This window comes from Neomonachus schauinslandi, chromosome 4, assembly GCF_002201575.2.
Source record: "Neomonachus schauinslandi chromosome 4, ASM220157v2, whole genome shotgun sequence".
Taxonomy (NCBI): Eukaryota; Metazoa; Chordata; class Mammalia; order Carnivora; family Phocidae; genus Neomonachus; species Neomonachus schauinslandi.
The window spans coordinates 60360152-60385112 of record NC_058406.1 but is presented as its reverse complement, the minus strand read 5'-3'; the positions used below and the strand labels follow the sequence as shown (position 1 = coordinate 60385112).

The 24961-nt window shown below is 35.6% G+C and overlaps 1 protein-coding gene across 1 annotated transcript in view; it reads right to left on the bottom strand.

Moving 5' to 3' along the window:
- The window catches only part of LOC110570142 (serine/threonine-protein kinase TNNI3K), a 302970-nt gene that overhangs the window by 253490 nt on the left and 24519 nt on the right, over nucleotides 1–24961 (bottom strand). The window contains exons 4-5 of the mRNA XM_021678116.1: nucleotides 22172–22269; nucleotides 2152–2262 (exon numbers count right to left, since the gene is read on the bottom strand). Coding sequence (XP_021533791.1) covers nucleotides 2152–2262; nucleotides 22172–22269 — 209 coding nt within the window. The remainder of the gene's footprint in view (nucleotides 1–2151; nucleotides 2263–22171; nucleotides 22270–24961) is intronic.

Here is a 24961-nt window from a genome sequence, read left to right as displayed (position 1 = left end):
GAGAATCCATGAAGAAATGCAAGACAAGAGTAGAAACCTATCTGGAATGATTTTGGTAAAGTTTGCCCCAAGGCTGGTAGAATTATATTTCCTTCCACACTATGATTTACAAAGCAAGAAAAGAGTATTTGAATAGGAGATGAAGAGACCAAGCTCTTAACCACCTTGCTTTTGAAACTTGTAAGTCTATCCCTTACAAATGTAATCAGCTCAGCAGTAGACAAAAAGCATTTTGTTTTGCAAAACATATTCTGCCATTCCCCTCCCCACCACTGAATTAAGAGATTGAACAAATCTCACTGGAACTTAATGTCTACCTCGCCAATTCTTCCACCCAGGCTTCTTAATGTTTACCTTCCATTTACTTTATCCCTGGCCTCAGTTGTTTTCTTTTTTGGAAAACACTGATATTTAGGTGATTCTAATGAAATTTCCCCTCTTATAAGTAACACAGATTCACTTATATTTACAGTAAATCTCACCAAAAAGATCCATTTTGGGGGGAGAAATAAGACACAGTAAGGGGTGGAAATGTCAGCATGAAGGAAACTATTTTGCTCTCAATGAGATTGTTAATATTTATTGAATGTAAGAGCCCTTTAAAGTGACTCTGTTAAGGGAAGTGGATCACACCCATTTTATAGGTTTTATATATGATTTTATATGCAGCTCTACTTGCTCACAGTTGGCGTGTGCGTGTGTGTGTGTTAGCAAAGAAGTACAATTTAACTTGTAACATGACTAAAAGGGAGAAATAGATAACTATTTAATAATAAAGATATTGTGGTTATCACAAATAATACAGTGGGAAAATCATGGGATTTTGAGTAAACTGACCAGGACTCCAGACATGGCTCTTTGCAATATCTAAAGACAATGACTATAGAAGAGCCATGGTTTTATATCTATCAAATGGCAGTGACATTAAAAACTATTTCATGAGGATTTGTGAGTAGATTAAATAAATAATACAAAATGCTTTGTATGTATAAAATTGATATTTTAGTAATTAAATCTAAGACAAGATCCAGAGTCCTTCCCTTGGTCTTTAAAAGCACTTTGTGATCTTGTTTGTAACCATCCACCCAACCTCATCTCCATCACTCTATCTCTAGCTCACACCACACTAATAACTTTGGTTTACTTGTGTCCCTGAAACACAACTAATTCTTTTCTGCCACAGGGTCTTTGCACGTGTTATCACATATACTTTATATACAGTTTTACTATATAGTTTATTTTAAATGGTGCCCACTTCTCTACTCTTTTCATTTTAATGTGTTTTATTATTTTTCTAGTGCTTACTACTAACTGACATTATGTGTTTTCTTTTCTTTATTGTCTAGCTCATTCTCTACAACTGAACTCCAAGAAAATGGAGTTTTGCCTATTTTTTTGCTACTCTCACCTCAGAACTAGAACACTATCTATGGCACAACAGATGCTTAATAAATCAAATAATACATAAGCGAATGAATGCAAGAATGATCTTTCATTGAGTCCTTAATCTACATGAGGCAATCTGCAAAGTGCTTTATATGGATTATCTAATTTAATCATTACAATAAACCTATTATAATTTCTATTTCATAAATGAAGAAAACAGAGATGACAATAATTTGTTTGAGGTAAACACAGTAAGTGATTGCCTGACTCCAAAATCTATGCTCTTTTTTTTTTTTTGAAAGATTTTATTTATTTATTTGAGAGAGAGAGACAGAGCGAGAGCATGAGAGGGGAGAGGGCCGGGAGGGTCAGAGGGAGAAGCAGACTCCCTGCTGAGCAGGGAGCCCGATGCGGGACTCGATCCCAGGACTCCAGGATCATGACCTGAGCCGAAGGCAGTTGCTTAACCAACTGAGCCACCCAGGCGCCCCAAAATCTATGCTCTTAATCATTTCTATAAAGCCTGTGTGTATCCAGCCATCTTTATATTAATTGATGTTTGATTAGATTGTTACAAAACAGCCTGAATTAACTATCAAAAGAGCATTTATATAGCTTAACTTGATCCTCAAAATAAATGTACGTATTCAGTAGCTAAAAAATAAGCCAACTCCTAGAATCTGAAAAGCCAGCCTTTGAAAATAGTTCAGAACAAGAATCAAAAGAGCCAGGTTTGTCTTCACAGGTGACCAAGGTAAGACTTACCTCCAGGTGACCAGCTATTGTAGCAATATGGAGGGCAGTGAGGCCACCATACCCAACCTGCTGTATGTCAGCTCCACTGTGAAGCAGAGAAGTGATCAATTCTGCACTGTCCTGTAAAGAAACACATCTTTAGTGTTACTTTTCTACTAATAGCAGGTTTGGACACTGTGCAACAGGATATATTGATTCCCTGACTGTCAGCCAGTTTAGGCGCTCAAAGAAAACCTAATTGTGATTTCTGGTATAAGAGCACATGAGACAGCAGAGAGCAGCTCTCAAATGCTTGAAATGTAGGAACAAATGACAAGGTTATTCAGTTTCAATCAATCCTCTACCACTTGACCATGAAAGATAGAAAGGACATTACCTATGGTGAGGCTCTTGCAAACTCAACTCAGTCTTATGTGTAGGTCACTCCGAAAAATGTGCTTTCCCTGGCAACTGCATGATTGGACTGACTGCAGTGGACTATTTCCTGGTAATTCGGTAATTACTTCTTCTCTACATATGTGTCATGGTTCCTATACACATTAATGACACATAGTGTCATGGCCCTATACATAATTAATCAGTAGTGTCTTTCTTAACTCATTTTAACAGTGAAAATGTTTGAAGTAGTATTTAGGCCTTTGAATTAGAATAATTTATGCAATGGCCAAAGTGATCCTTACTTTCCTTGTACTATTATTTGCAGTGTATCTCTGTCCTTGGAGAGACAGGGAACTTTTCACAATATTAATAGCAATTTACATTCACTGAATTTTTATTATGTAATGATCCTTTCATATGCATTAACTTATTTAAACCTGGTACATGGTAGGGCTTTAAAAATGCTTAATAAAAAAATAAAATAAAAAATACATATTTCTCTAAATTATCCTATGAAAAATTACTATTATATACCTTATTTTGTAAGTCAGAACACTCAAAAGAGTGATATGGAGGGTCACATATTCATAATACCCCACAATTGGAAGGGAATGCAAAGAACAGTCTTCATGTTTAACCCTCTCTCTCAAAGTAAGAATTCAAACCATAACTTCTTTAATACTTGGCCCACCAACATCTCAAACACGCTCTGTGGCAAGAAAGTCAAGACTTCATGAGATAGGTCATTGCACTTATCCTTAAACATATTATTTCAAATACTGTTGGTTAAGAAAATCCTCTCATTTAAAAAAAAAAAGTTTGATTTCTTAATCCTGTTACACATAACTGAAGGTTATAAAAAAGGAGAAGTTATAAAAAAGTGAAAAAACTTTGGTAAAAAATTCTAAATAGCAAAATTAATGTTATAGTTTCCAAATTTTCTACTCTGCACACCTGTTCTACTAAATAAGTTAAAGATTTTGTGTTCCTTTACTATTCCTTTGGCTCCTCCTGTTCAGATATAGACCTGCGCTTTCTCCATTCTTTTTTTTTCCCACTAAAGCTAAGCTAATTTTATCTCTATCCTTGCCTTCATTTTCCAAGCTTCCATAAAAAGTTATTGACACTCACTGCTGACAGCTGTGATCTCATTTCTTCAGTAATCTCTAGCTATGTATACCCAAATCTTACATAAATCCCAACTGAGTTCATTATACTCCTTACACATTGAATTTTGCTCTTTCTCACACCATCTCTTCTCCCTTTGTGCTTGCCTTATATTATCAAGAGAAATTGCCATGCTAGTTTCTTCCACCTAAGACAGAAGGACTCACCATTGTCCTGAAATCACCTCCTCAGTTTCAGAAGGTAACCTTGTTTACCAAATCCAATGTCAATCCTCTTCCTGTCTATAGTCAGATGATCTCTTTCTTCTTGCCTCCTCTTTGTTTCTGTCTGCCTTCAAAAAGTGAGTTTAGCCTCAAGCCACTTTCTCATTCCAAATGCCACCTTTGGCAATTCTTACACAATCAGATAACTTCATCTTTAGTCCAAATCCCTCTAAGTCCAAATTCCATACATCCTGCCTATCAATGGCATCTCAAATTCAAAATTGCTCTTGCAAATACCATTCATAATTTTCCCAGTGTTATCTGTCATCGCCTAGTATTTCTTATTCATATTAATGACATTTTCTTGTTTCAAATGTCTTTGAGTCCTTCAACTCATTTAGTTTCAGAATTCTGTTGGTTCTAAGTCATTAGTACTTCCTACATTTTTTCTTATTTCTAACATCACCCTCCATTTTACAGTCTTCTCACTAGTCTCCGTGATTAAGCCTTTTCCCACCACAGTCCAGCCTCCATACTGCTACTAAATAAATATTCTTATGCACAGTTTTGATGACATTATTCTCTTTTTCAATAAACCTTTCATATACTTAACAAACATTTATTGAGCATATATGGTATGTGAAACACTGTTCTGAGCAGAGGGAACATGGCATTGTGTAAGACAGTTAAAATTCTGCTTTCATGGAGCTTACATTTGTACTGTATATACAGTAAGAGGAGAGACATAACTAAATAAGAAGGGAACCTGGGCGGCTCAGTAAGTTGAGCAACCAACTCTTGATTTTGGCTCAGGTCATGGTCTCAGGGTCCTGGGATTGAGCTCCCCATCAGGCTCCATGTTCAATGGGGAGTCTGCTTGGGATTCTCTCTCTCCTGTCCCTCTCCCTCTGCCCCCCCCCCCATGCACATGCTCTCTCCTCTCTAAAATAAATAAATAAAAATAAATAAATAAAAAATATTATATACAGTATCATAAAGTACCAATGACTGTGAAGGAAAACTAGCAAATGATAAAGTGGCTACTTTAAACTGAGTAGTCAGGGAAAGCTTCACTTCTCTGAGAAGGTACACTTTGAGATAAATGGTAAATACCAAAAGGAGAAATCCAAGTCACAATTTCAAGGGTGACCACTGAAGATCAAGTAGCAGCTAAGTGTAAAACACATAATTTCCTAAGATGGAAATAAACTTAGTATGCTTGAAGGCCAGTGTTGAGTAGAAGGTTAAAAATAAAGAAAGGAATATTTGTTCTTTGGGTGTTGAGTTTGATAAGTTCTTTATAGATTTTGGATACTAGCCCTTTATCTGATATGTCATTTGCAAATATCTTTTCCCATTCTGTTGGTTGCGGAGAAAGGGGAACCCTCCTACACTGTTGGTGGGAATGCAACCTGGGGCAGCCACTCTGGAAAACAGTATGGATGTTCCTCAAGACGTTAAAAATAGAGCTACCCTATGACCCAGCAATTGCACTGCTGGGTATTTACCCCAAAGATACAAATGTAGGGATCTGAAGGGGTACATGCACCCCAATGTTTATAGCAGCAATGTCTACAATAGCCAAACTATGGAAAGAGCCTAGATGTCCACCAACAGATGAATGGATAAAGAAGATGTGGTGTGTATATATATATATAATTTATACACACACACACACACACACACACACACACAATGGAATGAATATTATGCAGCCATCAAAAATGAAATCTTGCCATTTGCAACGATGTGGATGGAACTAAAGGGTATTATGCTAAGCAAAATAAGTCGGTCAGAGAAAGACAATTATCATATGATCTCACTGATATGAGGAATTTGAGAAACAAGACAGAAGATCATAGGGGAAGGGAGGGAAAAATGAAACAAGATGAAACCAGGGGAGCCTGGGTGGCTCAGACAGTTAAGTGTCTACCTTCGGCTCAGTTCATGATCCTGGGGTCCTGGGATTGAGCCCCACATCGGGCTCCCTGCTGAGCAGGGAGCCTGTTTCTCCCTCTCCCTTTGCCTGCCACTCCCCCAGCTTGTACTCTCTCTCTGTTAAATAAAAAAAATAAAAATCTTTAAAAAAAAAAAAAGAAACAAGACGAAACCAGAGAGGGAAACAAACCATAAGAGACTCTTAATCTCAGGAAACAAACTGAGGGTTACTGGAATGGAGGGAGGCAGGAGGGATAGGGTGGCTGGGTGTTGGACACTGGGGAGGGTATGTGCTATGGTGAGCTCTGTGAATTGTGTAAGACTGATGAATCACAGACCTGTACCCCTGAAACAAATAATACATTATATGTTAATTTTAAAAAAAGGAAAAGTAATGTTCAAGATGAGGTCTAAGACCCCTGATTTTATAGGGCCTTGTAGGCCATGGTATTTGGTGTTTGAATTTTTTTCCAAGTGCAATAGCTAGCAGGAGAATGACATGATACAGAGCTAGGGAAGAATCGGGAAGCAGCAGTTTTTGAGGTAGAAATAAAATATTTTATTTTTCACATGTTAAGTTACATGAGATCCTTAGGGTTAAGACTGCGGGTACTAGAATTACTCCAAAGTTAGAATACCAGCTCTGCTAATGACTGTCAACTGGGGCAAGTTACATAAGCCCTTTACACTAAGTTCCTTGGTTATAAATAAAGGGGACAGTAACTGTATGTCCTGATGTGATACATATACAAACTGTGCATTCACAACTGATGTGATAATACGTTTAAAGTACTTGTAAGGTACCTGGCAAAGTAATACTCAATAAACTTACTGCCATTGGACATAGAAGAATGGGGTTTAGTTTGGTCCTCAGTGAAAACTTCCAAATAAGAAAGTGAATTGACTCCATAATCTAACTCCTGTTTCTCCTTTGCCCTTACCTCCTCCCCACAACTTTACTTCTGCTTCATTAGCTACCCACTGAATTAATCAAAGTATTAAAACATAGGAAAACTCTGAAGCAGTACTGGAAACAGGAAATGTCTACCAGTTCTGCTTTGTCCAGAAAAAACAAAACAAAACAAAACAAAACAATTCACAGGAGTTAACTCCAACCTCATCAATAACTTTTATTTTTAAATGGTGAGGGTTAAAGACAGGTGAGAGCTAAAGTCTCTGAGGTAAATGAAAAAGACATCACCTTAAAACATTTTTTTCCCTGCAGATGGATAGGCATTTAAATGCAGGGAAATGGAGAAAGTCTTCTTAAGCACAAAATCACTTTTTAAAATAGAGGGAAAACATGATAAACTTAAGCAAATAAAAGTATTAAAAATACAATAAGATAAATGACAAATTGAAGAAATATTCACAATATCTAACACTGACAAGTGGTTTGTATATATATGAAGAACTTGTACAAATCCATAGACAGACAGATACTCTTTAATTTGACAAATATTTATTAGTGAATGTCTACCTTATGACAAGCACTGTACTAGGCTACATTAAAATAATTACATGTAAAATAATGGAATAGATGAAATATTTATCAGGCAAGTTCTAGTAAATGCACATCCATCCTTTTCTCAACTATCTTTATTTTTTCTTATTTAGCCAAAATTTGTGTCATGTAAGAGAAAGTATGTCATGATTTCTTCAGAATAGTCAAATGTTGAGGTCAGTTTGAAGTACTAAATTATCCTTTCATATCTTGGTTAGATTTCTCAAGTTGACCTCTGATTGACCTAAATTTTTTTTTTTTACTAAATACTATAAAGATAGAACTTTTATATTCCCAAGCTATGCTAAAGAGATTGTAACAAAGCAATCATTGCTACTTAAAAATTGCTTACTATGGGCTAAATACCATGTAAAATGATTTATTGACATCATCTCTTCAAGCCTTACAATTTACCTATGAGAAAAAGACTATTATCCCTATCATGGCTGATAGCAGTCAGACTCAAAGAATTTAAAGTACTTGTAGAACCTTAAGTAGTTTGTAAGTGTTGGAGCTAGATACAAAATCGGGTGTGTTTGACTCTAAAGTCCATGCTTCATGTTTGACGATCCATGGTGCTTTACCTGATCCTTCCTTAGTTCCAATATCAAAGAGAGGATGTACTTTTGCTGTATTTTGTTGCATTTAACTGACGAGTCCCAAATATTTTTTTCCTGCTCTACAGAAGTATTGTGTTCTAATGGAATTATTTTAAAAGTCAGCAATATGGCACACACCTTCCAGGGAGGAAAAATCATTCATAAAATAATAACATGGGTAAATTTTAAATATGACAAAGTTGATCTTATTGTTTGCACTCTATGATATATAACAAGTATCTAAAGGCAAAAAATTTTTTTAAAGATTTTACACAGAAGCATTCTAAAGTGTGGAGAAATAAGCCTCTGTTATGCATTAGTGTGTACAATACTAATTAATTAATTAATTTTAAAGATTTATTTATTTATGAGAGCGAGAGTTGGGAGGCGAGGGGCCAAGGGAGAGGGAGAGAGAGTCTTAAGCGGACTCTGTGCTCAGTGCAGAGCCAGAGGCGGGGCTTAATTTCATGACCCTGAGATCATGACATGAGCCGAAACCAAGAGTCCAATGCTTAATCAACTGTGCCACCCAGGAGCCCCTGTACACTATTTATTTTTAAACAAAAGAAAATCCGTGTGTGGTACAGTAAGGCTTGGATAAAAAATCTGTCTAGCAAATCCTTGAAAAAATAGGATTTGAGATACAATAGACCTCTAAAGATTTATGTAAATGGGAAAAATTTCTTGTAATGTTAGCAACTCCAACTTTGTACTATGCATAAAACTGTAACACAGCATCTAATATCTTGCCTATTGTTAGCTCTGTGATTGTTACTATGGATAAAGCCAAGATAAGTAACCATTAGTGTCAGGGAGCTTAGATTCTCTACCACCAAATCTCATAAGTTAAATACACACACACACACACACACACTCACTTTTTTGTTGTTGTTTTTTGGTAGTTCTATTTCAGAATGAAAATAAACTGGGAATTTTTAATGTTTAAAATTTACTTTCTTCTGATTATGGAAATATGTCCTCTGGAGGTTTTAAAACACAACACTAATTCATTTATAATCTTCCCATATAGATGTGAAATTTGTGGCCTTTCCCCTTGAATCCAGGTGGTTCTGATCAAAAGAGTGTGGTAGAAATAAACTATGTTTCCTCTAAGGCTAGGTCATAAAAAGCCACATATCTTCCTTCTATTTTCTGGAACACTTGTTCTTGAAGCTATTAGCTACCATGTAAGAAGTCTGACTAACTTGAGGCAGCCAGGCTGTAAGGAATCCCAGGCCACACAGAGAAGCTGCATATCATATACAAGCTTTCCCCTCAGATGACCCAGCTAAAGCTAGACTTACAGTCATTCCAGCCCAGGCACCAGATATGTGAAGCCTCCAGGGGATTCCAATTCCCTGGTTGATGAAGTACCCTAGTCATTTATGTCTTCTCAGCTGAGGCCCCAAATACAGTCGAGCAGAATCAAGCCATCCCTGCTGCCTCTTGTCTGAATTTCTGAACTGAGAATCCCTAAGAATAATAAAATGACTGTCGTATTAGAGGACTAAGTTTGAGGTAATTCGTTATGCTTTAATAGACGACTAGCACATGTCATAGTAGAAAATGTAGAAAACAGAGTAAAGGAATAAATAACAATTTATAACCTGTAGTACCACCATATAATCACTAGTATCAATTATTCATTTATTTCCTTCCATTCTTTTTCTCAGGTATGGACCTTCATGAAACTAGATTAGAGCACAGACTAGCACTGCAAAGTACTTGTGTTTGCGTTCTAATGGCCACTTCCTACATTTGAGACATGTTCCCTAACTTCTTAAGCTATGGGGCTTTTTTTTCTCTACAATGGAGATCATAATAGTGTCAATCTTACAGAGTTGTTGTGAGGATTAAATCAAATGATGTAATGCATTTTGCATAATGCTTGACACATAATTTTTGTTGTTAATTATTATGTACACAATTGAGCTATACTACATATAGAGATAAATAATCTCCCTTTTTCATTTAATGTAAAATACTGAGTATTTCCCATTGTTTGGCAGATGTAGAGATACGCCACTCAAATCTCCCTTCAAGAAGAGTGTGCTGGGAATGTGGTTAGCTGGCAATAACCCTCTTTCAGGATCCACTGCAGCAGTAGAGTTGAGATCTTTTCAAAGTGGCCCCCATTCATTGACTGAGAAAGCTGGTGGTAAAAGGACCTAGCCATTGCCACTCAAGCATTACTCCTCTAATAGGCAATTTTTGCTCTGGAGCTCCCATTGGGCTGGCAAAGATTTTAGTGAGTCTCACTGTGGTCTGACAGCTTCCCCAGACTAATTCCACTGCCTTCCTTTGCCTTTCACAGGTGTCACTTCCAAATAAATCTCTTGCACTCCAAAATCCCTTTCAGAGCCGGCTTTTCAAGAACTCAACTGGCATAACATATCATAAAATGTTTCTTTAATGCACATTTAAATCAAATCTTAACTGGGATTTGACCTTAGACCTTCTGATTTTAAGTCCTATGCTTTTTTAAATACAACATGTTACCCTCCACCCCCAACTAATATTCTACTCTCAATTTTTTGCCTTTCATGTGTAAGCCCTGACCATGTGTTCTTCACCTGTAAAAAGGGAATCTAATACCTGCTGTATCCATCTTACAGGGTTGTAACAGGATCAAATTGTATAATGTATGTGGGAATGTTTGTAAACTCAAGATTCTTACAAGTATAAATTCATATACTAATATTAAATGTCACCCCCAAGATTGACCTATGAGAACATTCACCTTACATCTTAATCTTAGTCCACTTTATCCCCAAATATGTTTAATCATGAAATACCTCAATATCTTCACCTGCAAGATGCAGAGTTGGGCTAAATTGTTTTCTGTAATACCCTATCTAACTCAAATATTGTAATATTCCCTGAAATGTCACATCAAGCTGCAAGGAAGACCTGAACTTGGTTTGGAAAGAAGACTGGGTTTCTGGGTGTGAAAACAGGGATATATAAGTAAATATTTTAATAATGTGCTTACTTAAGTATCTTTTCTCTATAACCCAATTTACCCAGCCCAGTAATTATTACAGCCTGGTGTTTATGCTAGTAAGGAAAAAAGTAAAAAAGCAGTTTTGTAGTCTTCAAAGAATATTAAGGTTTCTTTTAGGGCAAGGGACTATACAGAGCTTCAGTATGAAACATATTTAGTTCTAGGCATTAAAGTTTAATGGACTAGAGCTGCCTCATGTATCATAGACATCTCCAATGAAAGGATCCATTAATCAGTATAAAAATAACTGCTCATGAAAGTTCACACCTACATGCCTCTTGTTGAAATAATTCTGAATTTACCTCTGCAAAAGATAGCACTTATTAAAGGTTTTGGTGTGACAGGAATACTTGACTTTGCTTGAAATTTTGAAAAAAAGGAGAGAAAAGAGAGAAGGAACACACTTGTAGATTGAGTACCTGTACTCAGGGTAAGGCCTCTAATTTTGCTTTGGACCTCTTTTTTTCTCATCACCCTTGTTGACCCTTCCTCTTCTGTTTTCTAGTGTTCAATAATCATGTCCTGTGGGCTGCTTCCAATTGGCCTTTGAATATACTTGTTCTCTCTTTCAGTAATATAGTGTTGATTTAATAGGGAGGAGCTAATCAGAATCTCTGGGAATTTGGGAGAATGCAAATACTTGCTGTTTGAAAAAGCAAATTGAGTATTATAATTTCTTTGTTTTCACTTTAATTTTATTTTAAAATAAAATACATGTAAACAGACAGTGAATGTTTATGTTTATCCAAAGAAGCAAAACTTTAAAAAGATCGAGAAACACACTATTGTAGAATCTTTCTGTGATCCTATCTCTCCTCAAGATACTGCCCAATCTTTATTCATTGCCTACATTTTCCCAACTCCATTTACTTTCAATCCATTTTTACACTCTCTATTCCCACAAATTCACTAAACATTCCTTAAGGAGATATCTGACAATTTTCTAATTTCCACATCTAATGGCTAAAATAGAACCATATTTTGTCCAATGTCAACATGATTCTTCCTCCTTTGAATAATAGAATTATTCACCATAGAATTATAACTTCATTTATTTATTTATGCAACATGTATTTATTGATGAATATACACCAGGAACTATTCTATGCACTTAGATTAAGATGATAAGAAATTTAGATCTAATCTCTGCCTTGATGGTGCTCACAGAAACAAGTCACAAGGGGGAAACTATGTATATGGTTTGGCTTGCATAATAGTTAAAACTAAAATTTTGAATTAATGGAAATTAAATATCAGGAAACTTCATAATTTCTGATTCTCTGAAATTTGGGGCAATACTGGGCTTACCTGCCTACATGGCAATGATTAGCTGGAGCTGAATGCTGACTGCTCCTTTACATGGAGCATAAGTTCTCTAATTTGCCACAGTCTCCACCATGTCTTATGTCTCAAAAACACTGAGTCCAAGTGTTAGTCCCCATTTAACTTTGTCATATTATCTAACACCTTAATTCATTTATGTTACCTGTATCATTCTACACATACTTAAGATTGTGACCCTTAAACTAGAGGAAGATGTAGAGAAGTAACCATGTAATGAAAGAGAATCATTCACAGTATGAGAAGGTGTACAGGGTGTTTATGAGAGTACATGGAAGGAGCACCTAATCCAGACTTGGGAGGGGTCAGGGAAGGTTCTCCAAGAAGTAGTGCTAATATAAGAATTAAAGGATAAATTAGTGTTTTCAATAACATCCTATCAAGTTTTTACTGAGAACATGTTAAAGATTATGAAATATTAGTTTACTAAGAAGAAATGTAAGTGTAAAAATAAATCTTAATGTTTGATCTAATTTGTGGGTATAAATGTTTTCTGGTTCCTTAAATTAAAAATTTTAAGCAGTGTTTAAAAGTTGCAATTAACTGGAAGATTTAGTTAAGTATCAAAAAAGAAAAAAAACAGAAACAAAAACAAAAAGTAAGATTCTATTTTTGTGTGTGTGATTTTTGTTTCTTTTTCCAAGAATTTGTTATTATTATCTTGACAAATTCCTACTTGGAGAAAATGCTCTCTTTAATCAGGAAACTTTATTTATTCAAATAAAAAGGTAACTTGGATTTTAAAAAGATATCAATTAATTTTGTCCTCTATATTAATGGTTTTCAGCAGGGGGTGATTTTGTCCTCAAGGGGCAATGTCTGTAGACATTTTTGGTGTCACACTGGGGATGGGAGAAGTGGCTACCAGGATCTAGAGACTAGAGGCCAGGAATGCTGCTAAATATCTTACAATGCACAGGACAGCCCCCACAACATGGAATAATTCAATCCAAAATATCAGTAGTGCTGAGGCAGAGAAAATCTATGTAAGTAAAGGATTCAGAAAGTATGAAACACATGCATTGTGACCTGGATTTTAGGATAGTTGAAAAGGAATATCAATTTTGCAATCAAATACACGTGTTAAGGAAGAAAAAACATCAGAAAAAAAGATACAACAGTTTCCAGGCTATGGATCACCATGAATAGAAAACAGCTTTCTGTTAGGCATGGTTGTGTGGTAATAAGAACCTAGGTCTAGTGAGCCAAAAGACATAGGTTGAATTAAATTTTTCCCCCTTCCATGCCCTTTCCCTATGTAATAAATATTTAAATGACTTCTTCTGAATGATTGGAATGAGATCTTGCTATAAATCTGTAGGATGGAATAAATGACCATTCAACACCTGCTTTTATCATTTTTTTAAAGCATGAAATGCTTAAAAAAAAGTTGACTAATCAAATGCAATTTTTCATTCACTAGAGAAATTTCAAGTGGTTTGCCTATGTATTGAAGGAAGGGTATGTCTGAGGTTAATTAGACAGTCAGATATGTTTTTGTTCATTAACATTCTTGCTTATGATATTTGAAATTATGGAAATCTCAAATTTTTCCTCAAAATCTTATGTTTCATTTTAGGAGTTCAATTTAGATATGATTTAAAGAAGTATGCCCCAAAGTGGAATGCCAATATGACAGGTATCTTGTAAGAAAATTAATTAAAGTGCAAAAAGAAAATATCAGAAATTCTACTTATCTTTTTTATTTTATTTTATATACATTTTATTTTACTAATAGTTAACATGAAAATTTGTACTGGTGGTCTCAGTTCATGTATCAGTTAGTTATGTGTCATATACAATACCCAAAGTATGATAAATAAAACTTGTAATTCCAAATGGAGAGAAGTTGAGAGTTGCTTCTCACTTTTTTTTTTCTTTAGCATTTAGTACATAAGGAGGCATTGTAGCTTATGTGAGCTAAATTTAGGGGATTTATAGATTTTAATATCAAATTTTAACTGAATTTATCTCTAAAAAATTGGCACATTATCTTTAAAAGATTCCTGTGAAAAAATCACAAAGGAAATGTAAATCACTAATATAAGAAGGGAAGGAAAATGGCAGAGCTAGAATGCTGGCAATTTTCTTTCTAGTAATCTGAGCTTTTTGTAAGGCAAATTTCCAGGTAAAATTAATTACAATTTAATCATATTTGAAAACAAATTTGTCAAAATATTTTGATATTATCAAAAAGGATATATGAAGTATGGATTTATACCCACAAATTTTAACACTGTCTGCCAGAGAGTGTATTTTTGCCTAGACCTATTTATTGATAATTTTGTTCATAATTATAATTTATGAACAAATATATGCTTTTGGGGAGCTAATTTTATATGGCATATGATAAAAAAAATTTGGAATCCATTGATCTAAGTGTAGACTTCACTACTTTAATGTTTTTAGGATTACATATTCTCATCTCTTTAGAATGTAATACTCCAGAAGACACGATCCTTTTTGTTTGTTTTTCTGTATAAAATGGTTGAACATTAGGGGCGCCTGGGTGGTTCAGTCAGTTAAGCTTCTGACTCTTGGTTTTGGCTCAGATCATGATCTCAGGGTTGTGGGATAAGCCCCGTGTTGGACTATGTGCTCAGCATGGAGTCTGCTTGGGATTCTCTCTCTCCCTCTCCCTCCCCCTGTGCCCCACCCCCTGCTCATGGGCTGGCACGTGTGTGTACTCTTTCTCTCTCTTTAAATAAATAAATAAATAAATAAATAAATAAATAAATAAAATCTTTAAAAAAATGGCTGAACATTAGGTCTTCAATAAATGTTTGAAAGTGGGGCGCCTGGGTGGCTCAGTCATTAAACGTCTGCCTTCGGCTCAGGTCATGATCCCAGGGTCCTGGGATCGAGCCCTGCATCGGGCTCCCTGCTCTGCAGGAAGCTGGCTTCTCCCTCTCCCACTCCTCCTGCTTGTGTTCTTGCTCTCGCTATCTCTCTCTGTCAAAAAAATAAATAAAATCTTTAAAAAAAAAAATAAATAAATGTTTGAAAGTTCAACAACGATAGTTAACTTTTATTGAGTACTTACTATGTGCTAGGTATTTTGCTACATACTGCATATGGTTTGTCCTCTTTAAAACTATAAACCACTCAATGAAATATGTAATTCTATTTCCTCCATTTCAGAGACTGAGGGGAGAGTAATTTGTTTAAAGATGTACAGCTAGTAAGTCTCAGAACTGAGATATGGAATCAAATAGTCTAGCTTCTAAGCTGACAGTCTTTATGAAGGTATATTATATCAATCAATGTCAAGTATTGTTTGTGCTAATGTTTGGATACTCATTAATTTCTCAAGAATATTTATCAAGGATATTTTATAGGTCCTTATACACTGAGGAATTAAAGAAAAAAACTTACTCCCAATGCTACAAGTTCACAGAACATATGAAATATCTAAATAAATAATTATAAATATTATAATATAAAACAATGTGAATTTGTAATTGAAACCCAAAAGAGAGTACAATAAAATCTGCTTGGGAGTTCAAGAAAGCTCGAGGAAGCTCAGTTTATCTTGGTTTCAAATATGTAATAATCTCCTATTACGAAAAGAAATAAAAATATATTTAAGCAGAAGAAATAATAAGAATAAAAACACTGAAGTGTGAAAAATGCTTGTCCTAAAGAATGAAATAATCTAGAACAATGCTTTTCAAACTTTAGTCTGTAAACCTGTCAGCTGGGATTAAAACAACAACAACAACAACAACAAAAACACACGTTCTTGGGGCGCCTGAGTGGCTCAGTTGTTAGGCGGCTGCCTTCGGCTCAGGTCATGATCCCAGGGTCCTGGGATCGAGCCCCACATCGGGCTCCCTGCTCGGCGGGAGGCCTGCTTCTCCCTCTCCCACTCCCCCTGCTTGTGTTCCCTCTCTCGCTGTGTCTCTGTCAAATAAATGAAATCTTTAAAAAAACAAAAACAAAAACACACGTTCTTGTTGGTTAGGGGTGGGATAGGGAATGAGGCTCTGCATTTCTAAAACTCTCTCATTTGAGGCAGGTGCTTCTGGTCTTCTTACCACAATCTGAGTTGCAAGACTTGAACAATGATCCTTATCATTTAGCCTTAGACTGCTTACATCAAAATTGCCTAGGCTGTTTGTTAAAATTTTAGATTCCCAGCATATTCTGTATGTACCAAATTTGATTGAAGTGAGATGTGGAGAGAAATATCCATTTTAAATATGTAGTTACCATATAATTCTTATGCATATTAAATTTGAAAACCATTAGAGTTGGAAGAGCAGAGACTGTAGGAGTCTGAAAAGTGATTCCAGCAAAATTGTGAATTAAGGGATTTTGAAACTCTTATTTAGACTTTGAATTTTATTATGCAGGTAATGGATAACAACAGTATTTTTTTTTAGTTTTATTTTATTATGTTATGTTAATCACCATACATCATTAGTTTTTGATGTAGTGTTCCATGATTCATTGTTTGTGTATAACACCCAGTGCTCCATTCAATACATGCCCTCTTTAATTCAATGACTTAGAACAATAGTGTCATATATTTTGCTCCATTTTATGTATTTGACTTGTCAGTAAGGAAAATCTGTACAAGTTATTCAGTCATGCCCCCATCTATTTTTAGATTACTTCCAAAATGATGTGCTTAAGGTGCAAATCCTAGATTGAGCCTATTAGATATTTCATATGTTTGGAAGTAATCTAAAACCTAAAAATAGATGGGGGCATGACTGGATAACTTATACAGATTTTCCTCACTGACAAGTCAAATACATAAAATGGAACAAAATATATGACACTTCTGTTCTAAGTCATTGAACAACATGAACAAAAGACTGTGATCTTTGGAAGAAGGGGAAGACACAAAGTAAGCCTCCACAATATTCCATGATTGTTCTGACTTTCTGCCTGAGATATTTCTCTGTCACAGAAGAGAAAGTGAAAGGGCAATCATAATGAGTTGACAATCAAGATTAAATTTCTGGGATTATAAAATGATTGTAATTTGTCAAGTAGGGTAACTGGAACAGAAGAAGAAGCTGCACAAAGAGAGGACTGCAGATATCTGCATTGAGATTCACTATAGATTTTTGAGTTGGGCTGCACAGAAACAGAGAAAAACTCTGTAGTAGGTAAGATCACCAATTAATGGCTGAAAAGTATATGGTAATGATGGAAGAGATCATGTAGTAATAGGAAATTTTGGAGTTCCAGAAACCAGAATGGAGACTTTATTAAGTGACTTGGGTATTCAGGTAAGATATCAAAAATCCACATCTTAGGAGTAAGAACCGTATTCAGGAGTAAGGACCACATCCTAGAGTAAGAGGTATGCTATTAGGCTAAGTCAGAAACTCAAATAGACCCACCCTAACAAAAAGTCAAATCAAGATTGACTGGGTGAAATGTAACTGCCTTCCAAAAAAAACAAAAACAAAATAAAACCCCACACCCTTTAAAGGAAGATGACATGATGATTTATTGTAACAAATAATACATAATGTCTAACATGTGATAAAAAATTAATAAAAATGTGAAAAAACTGGAAAATGTAATATGAACTCAAGAGAAAAAACACTCAATAGAAATGAACACTGAGGTAATCCAGATGTTAGAAACAACAGATAAGGCATTTAAAACAGTCATTAATGATAGAATCAAGAATTTAAAGGGAAATATGGAAAAATAAAGGAACAGATGGGTAATCATAGAAGAGAAATTGAAATTATATTTTAACATCAAGGGAAATCCCAGAACTGAAAAGCATAGTATCTGAAATGAATAACTCTTAGCAGATTATCATCAGATGGGAGATGGCAGAGAAATCGTTTTTGAACTTGAATTCAAGTAATTAGAAATAATCAAAATTTAAGAACAGAGAGAAAGAAGATAGAAGAAAATGAACAGAGACTCAGTAACCTGTGAAAGATTACCAAACATTCTAACATATATATTTAAAAAAATAAAGATCAAAATTTCTGAACTTGATGAAAGCATAAACTTACAGATTTAAGAAGCTCAATGGACTCTAAAAAGCATTGTCCAGAGAAAATCATACATAGGATTATTATAACCAATCTGCTGAAAATTAAAGATATTTTCTCTAAAAGATATGAAGTGTTTATTAGAAAAATTCTAACCATATATCGGAATTTATAACATGTATAGATATAATGTATATGGCAACAATAGTATAAAGAATGAAGATAAAGTGGAACTATACTATGGATGGTTCTTACATTTAAAGTGAAGTAGACTGATATTAATAGACAGTGCATGTGTTTATTGAGGATCCATAGTGTAATCACTAATCAGTTAACAAATAATGCATACAAGATTTGCTACAAGAAAATGAAAAGGCAAAAAAAAAAAAAAAAAAAGAAAAAGAAAATGAAAAGGCAAGCCACAGACTGGGGAAATTTTTTCAAAATGTATATCCAACAAAGGACCCATATCCAAATACATAGAGATCTTTTCTTATAATTCAAGAAAACAATAAACCAAATTTAAAAATGGGATAAAGATTTGAACAGACACTACAGCAAAAAAAAAAAAAAATGACAAATAAGCACACGAAAATTGATTCAACTTCATTAGTCACTAGAGATATGCACATTAATCATGAAATATTAATATATTCAATAGAAAGGCTAAAGTAAAAAATATTGACAAGTGTTGGCAAAAGTTTATAACATACTCACTAGAAACAAATACATTGCTGATGGAAATGGAAGATGATATAGCCAATTTGGTAAAGGGTTTGGCATTTCTTATAAAATAAACATGCACTTATGATACGACCCATCAATTCTATTCCTACGCATTGCCCAAGAGAAATAAAAACAAATGTTCAAAGATCTGTACATGAATATTAATAGCAGCTTTATTTATAACAGCCAAAATATGGAAACAACCCATACGTCCATAACAAGTATATTGTTAAACAAATGGTACTATATCCATAGAAAGGAATATAGATTCACAATAAAATAAATGAATTACTGAACACACAATAGTATTATGATAACTGATAGAAACCATACTGAATGGATTGCATATAGGTAAATTCTAGAAAGGGAACAATTATACTGATAGAAAACACATAGTGGTTTCCAGAGGTCAGGGGGATAGAGGAGGAAATTGACTGCAAAAAAGGTACGAGGGAACTTTTTTATATGATAGAAAAGTCCTATATCATGACTGTGATGATAGTATACGACTATATACATTTTTAAAAGTCATCAAATTGTCCACTTAAAATTGTGAATTTTATTGTGCACAAATTATACCTCAATAAATCTAGCCCCTATTAAAAAAACTGAGCAAAAACAAAGCAATAACAAACAAAACAAGTAAGAGGAGTGCTAACCAGCATGCCAGGGTGTATGATTAAATGAGCTGCTGATGTGACCAATAAAAAGATGTGAAAATCAAATTATTCATTTTGTGAGTGGTAAGAAAAAATAAAGTTCACTTGCAATATTTATAAAAATCCAAATAAATATATATAAGTAACTGTTCTGTATGCACCAAAATATTAAAATCAAGAAAGGAAAGGAAAGGAAAGGAAAGGAAATAAAGGCAAGGACATTTCTTTCAGATAAAAGAGATTCAGAGACAAGAAAACTAAAAATGAATGATTCTGGAATCAATCCTAAACAAGAAAAAAATAAACAGCTTTTCATAAATGACACTAATAAGATAATTAACCAAATTTGAATTTGGACTATAGATTAGATAATAGTATTGCATCAATATTAAATTTTCTGATTTTGATCATTGTATTGTGATGATGTAAGTGGATTTCCTTTTTCTTAGGCAGGTCAGGGAATGGATAATTAGAACTAGATTTAATGCAATGGTAGTATGAATGGCTACTTTATATTCTTTCTGTGTTTTAAAGGAAATTGTAAATTTAATTTGTTTTTGCCTTTGTTAAGGCATAGGTGGAATAATCATGCACTCAATTATAGCCTTTTCAAAATTTTTGCCTACCTTATGTCCCAAGACTCTAAATTTGTTTAAACTTGCTAAAAAACAAGCTAGTCCATACATCCTTCTGTAAAATATATGAAAACAGAAGAAATAGAGCAAAGGGAATTCTAAATATGGAAATTTAGTTTTGATAAAGAGAAGTAGAAGAAATTCTGTAAAGATTGTAGCACTAAATCATTCAGACTGCATTTCTATGGTTGTGTCATACTAAGTGTTAGGAAAACAAACTAATACAGAAAGGAATCTCCCAGTCAGATTCAGAATTCATAGTTTCACATACTGCCTTAACTCACTTCCTATTCTTTGGAGCTCTTCTACTTTCACCTCCTGCTATTCAGCAGAAAAGCCAGCATCAGACACAGTTTCCCACATCCTGAATTCAGCCTCAATTCAAGTTTCACAGGATGATTAAGACAATTTAGCAAATAACTGACACTTTCTCCAAGAAAAAACAAAAAACAAAAAACAAAAACAAAAACAAAAACAAAATAAAACTGACTAGGAATTGGCTGGGCGCAAAAAAGGATGAATATTAGAGCATTTGTACTATGAATCACAGGAATATGTGAATCTGAATTGTGGGAAAATATGGCTCTCTTCCCCTAACCGTGATAAACTCTAAAGTTTGGAGGAGGGACTGTAGTGTGAAGTGATCCTGATATGAGCAACAGCTGTCCCCACTCCCAGGTCCTGCACATACAAAACTGAAATAAAATCCTGTCACAGATTCACATGAAACTGAGAAAGAACAAAATATGCAATATAACAATGAGAATCTGAGAGTATGAGCCAACTGCACTTGACAATCACTATTCTGACATTCACTAGATAGCTCTTTAACCTTCAGTTTCCTTTTCTATAAAATAAACCCTATTATGCATCTCACTAAGTTATATTAATAGTTAAAGAAATAATGTATATAAAACCTAGTATAATACTTAACTCATAAGTACAGAGTAAGTAAAAACTTATTATGATTAGAGAATGAACAATTTATATTTATTTTATATATTCTATAAATTTATATTTATGACAATCTCAAGGATCTATGCCAATACTGAGTATCCCAGTTTTTCAAACCCACTTTTATATTTACTTTCTGATCTGGTACTGAGATTAGTTGGGAGGGACTGATGCAAGGAAATAAACTGAAGAAAAAGTAGGAAAAATAAAAGAAGGAAACTAAAGGGAACTCTAGAAGTATTTTTTTTAAGATTTTATTTATTTATTTGAGAGAGAGAGAGAATGTTGCATGAGTGCCTGTGTGTGGGGTGGGGGGGATGAGCAGAGAGAGAGGGAGAGAGAGAATCTTAAACAGACTCCACACCCAGTGTGGAGCCCCATACAGGGCTTGCTCTCACGATCCTAAGATCATGACCTGAGTCAAAATCAAGAGTCAAATGCTTAACCAACTGAGCCACCCAGGTGCCTCTAGAGATATTTTTAATTAAGGAAAATGTGCAGAAAAAGAAATGTATCTTCAATGTCCTTCTTTCATCCTCAAAGGCAACCTCATTCTCTACTGCACAGAGGCAGCTTGGTCTCCTGGTGAGAAGCTCTGGCAAGGGGACCAGACGGCCAGCTCCTAAATCCTGGCTAACCCACTGACTAACCATGTAATCTTGGGGACAATAATAGTACTCACTTACAGGTTTCTTGTGAGACTTAAATGAGTTAAATATGGTAAGTGTTACAAAGAGTATGTGTCTGGTATATAGATAATACCAGGTCAATATAGAGAAAGAGCTTCATGTAGTAATGTAATGCTCTGGTCACTCTGAATGTTTTTCATGATTACCAATTTGCCACACACACACATACACACACACACACACAAAGAAGAAGAAGAAGAAGAAGAGGAGGAGGAGAGGAGGAAGAAGGGCAGCAGCAGTCTGAAGATGCACATCATCTTAAGTTGCAATACAGTATTATGGGAACAAAAACATTGTACCTTGTAAACTGCCAAGTGCAAGGCTGTAAATCCGTTTTTTGTTAGTCGAGATGGGCGAAGCCCTTTTAACATAAGGGTTCTAATATGTGACTTGTTACCTTAAAGAGAAAAGTGAAAAAAGGTTAAATTATTATGGGAGTAGACCAAGTGACTTTAAAATTTCTCTTTGATTTAATGATAAATTCACACTGATGTATGAAAATGTCGAGTTGTGGCACCTGAGTAGCTCAGGTGGCTCAGGCAGTTGAGTGTCTGACTCTCGGTTTTGGCTCAGGTCATGATCTCAAGGTCTTGGGATCACCAGCCTTGGGCTCTGTGCTTAGCACAGAGTCTGCTTATCTCCCTCCCCCTACCAACTCACTGGTGCTCTTGCTCTCTCTGTCTCTCAAATAAATAAATAAATAGGGGGAGGAGCAAGATGGTGGAGGAGTAAGAGACCTGGATTTCATCTGCTCTCAGGAATTCAGCTGGATAGGGAACAAACCATTCTGAACACCTATGAACTCAACAGGAGATTGAAGAAAAGAATAGCAACAACTCTCTGAACAGGAAAGCGACCACTTTCTGGAAGGTAGGACGTAGGGAGAAGTGAATCCAAGGCGATATTCGGGAGGATAGACGGCGGGGGAGGGGGCCTCTGTGGGCCACTTCTGGCAAGTGATAGAGCCACGGAGCACAAAATCAGAACTTTTAGAAGTCGGCTCCACTGAGGGACATCCCTCCAGTGACTAAGCGGGGAGTGGAACCCTCGCAGGACAGTGTGGTCTCAGGACCCTTGGAGTCACAGAAAGACCAGGGGTGCCTGAGTGCAGCAGAGCTCCCAGGTATCGGAGCAGGGAAGCTGGCTGCAGAGACAGAGCCCAGGTGCGGGCTCTCAGCTTGGGGTTGTGATAAACTGTGATCCACGGCACAGTCGGGCCACTGCTCCTCCAGCAGGGACCCAACAAATGGCAGATCCAGGGAGACTCACCTTCCTCCCCCGGGAGGAGCGGTGCGGGAGTGCACCACAGGGATCTACTGGGTTTGGGGACTCCACACGGAGTCGGGTGCCAGAGATAAAAACGCGCAGTCACAGGCTGGGTGAGCACAGAGTGCGGCCAGAGACCAGGGAGACGGGAGTGACTGACTGCTTTTCTCGGGGTGCACTGAGGAGCCGGGCCCTGAGTTCTTGGCTCCCCCGGGGTGGAGATTGGGAGGCCACCATTTTCACTTTCCTCCTCCAAAGCTGTAGGGAAAGCTTGCAGGGAACAAAAGCTAGGAGAGCAAACCTGAGCAGATTACTCAGATCGGACCGGCAAGGGCGGAGCAATTCTATCTCCAGCAAAGACATTTGGGAACCACGGCAACAGGCCCCTCCCCCAGAAGATCAGCGAGAACAGCCAGCCAAGACCAAGTTTACTGATCAATGAGAATGGCAGAACTCCAGCGGTAGGGGAATACTGCACATAGAATTCATGGCTTTTTTTTACCATGATTCTTTAGTCTTTCAAAGTTAATTTTTTTAACTGTCTTTTTTTTTTTTAATTTTTCTTTTTCCCTTTTTCAACCAACATCTTATCAATCCCTTTTTTAAAAGACATTTTTATTTTTCATTTTTAGAGTCATATTCTATCCCTTCATAGTAGTTACCCTTATTTTTGGCATATATATATGTTGTACTCACTTTAAAATTTTGAGATACAGTTTCTTCTAATAGATCAAAATATACCCTAAATCTCTAGTGTATGGCTTTGTTCTAGTCTTCTGCCTGATCACATTCTCTCCCTTTTTTTCCTTTTTTTTTAAATCCTCTTCTTTCTTTTTTCAACTAACTTCTTATCTTATCAATTCCTTTTATAAAATCTTTTATAACTTTCATCTTTACAGTCATATTCCATCCCTTATCGTATTAACCCTTATTTTTGTACATATATAAGGTTTTCTTTCTTTAAAATTTTGGGAGGCACTTTCTTCTAACAGACCAAAATATGCCCAAAATCTAGTGTGTGGCACTGATCTATGCACCAGCCTGATCATATTTGATCATATTCTGTTTTGCTTTGTTTTGTTATTGTTTTTATCTTTTTCTTTTTTTTTTTTCTTTCTTTCCCTTTCTTTCCCCCTGGTTTCAGGTCTTTTCTGATTTGTTTAGTGTATATTTTCTGGGGATGTTGTTACCCTGTTAGCATTTTGTTCTCTCATTAATCTATTCTCCTCTGGACAAAATGACAAGACGGAAAAAAACCACCTCAACAAAAAGAACAAGAGGCACTACCGACAGCTGGGGACCTAATCAATACGGACATTAGTAAGATGTCGGAAATAGAGTTCAGAATGATGATTTTAAAGATACTATCTGGGCTTGAAAAAAGCATGGAAGTTATTAGAGAAATCCTTTCTGGAGAGATGAAAGAACTAAAATCTAATCAAGTCAAAATTAAAAAAAGGCTATTAATGAGGTGCAATAAAAAATGGAGGCTCTAACTGCTAGGATAAATGAGGCAGGAGAATCAGTGATATAGAAGACCAAATGATGGAAAATAAAGAAGCTGAGAAAAAGAGAGATCAAGAACTACTGGATCACGATGGCAGAATTCGAGAGATAAGTGATACCGTAAGATGAAACAACATTAGAATAATTGGGATCCCAGAAGAAGAAGAAAGAGAGAGAGGGGCAGAAGGCATATTGGAGGAAATTATAGCAGAGAACTTCCCTAATTCGGGGAAGGAAACAGGCATCAAAATCCAGGAGGCACAGAGAACCCCTCTCAAAATCAATAAAAATAGGTCACACCCAACATCTAATAGTAA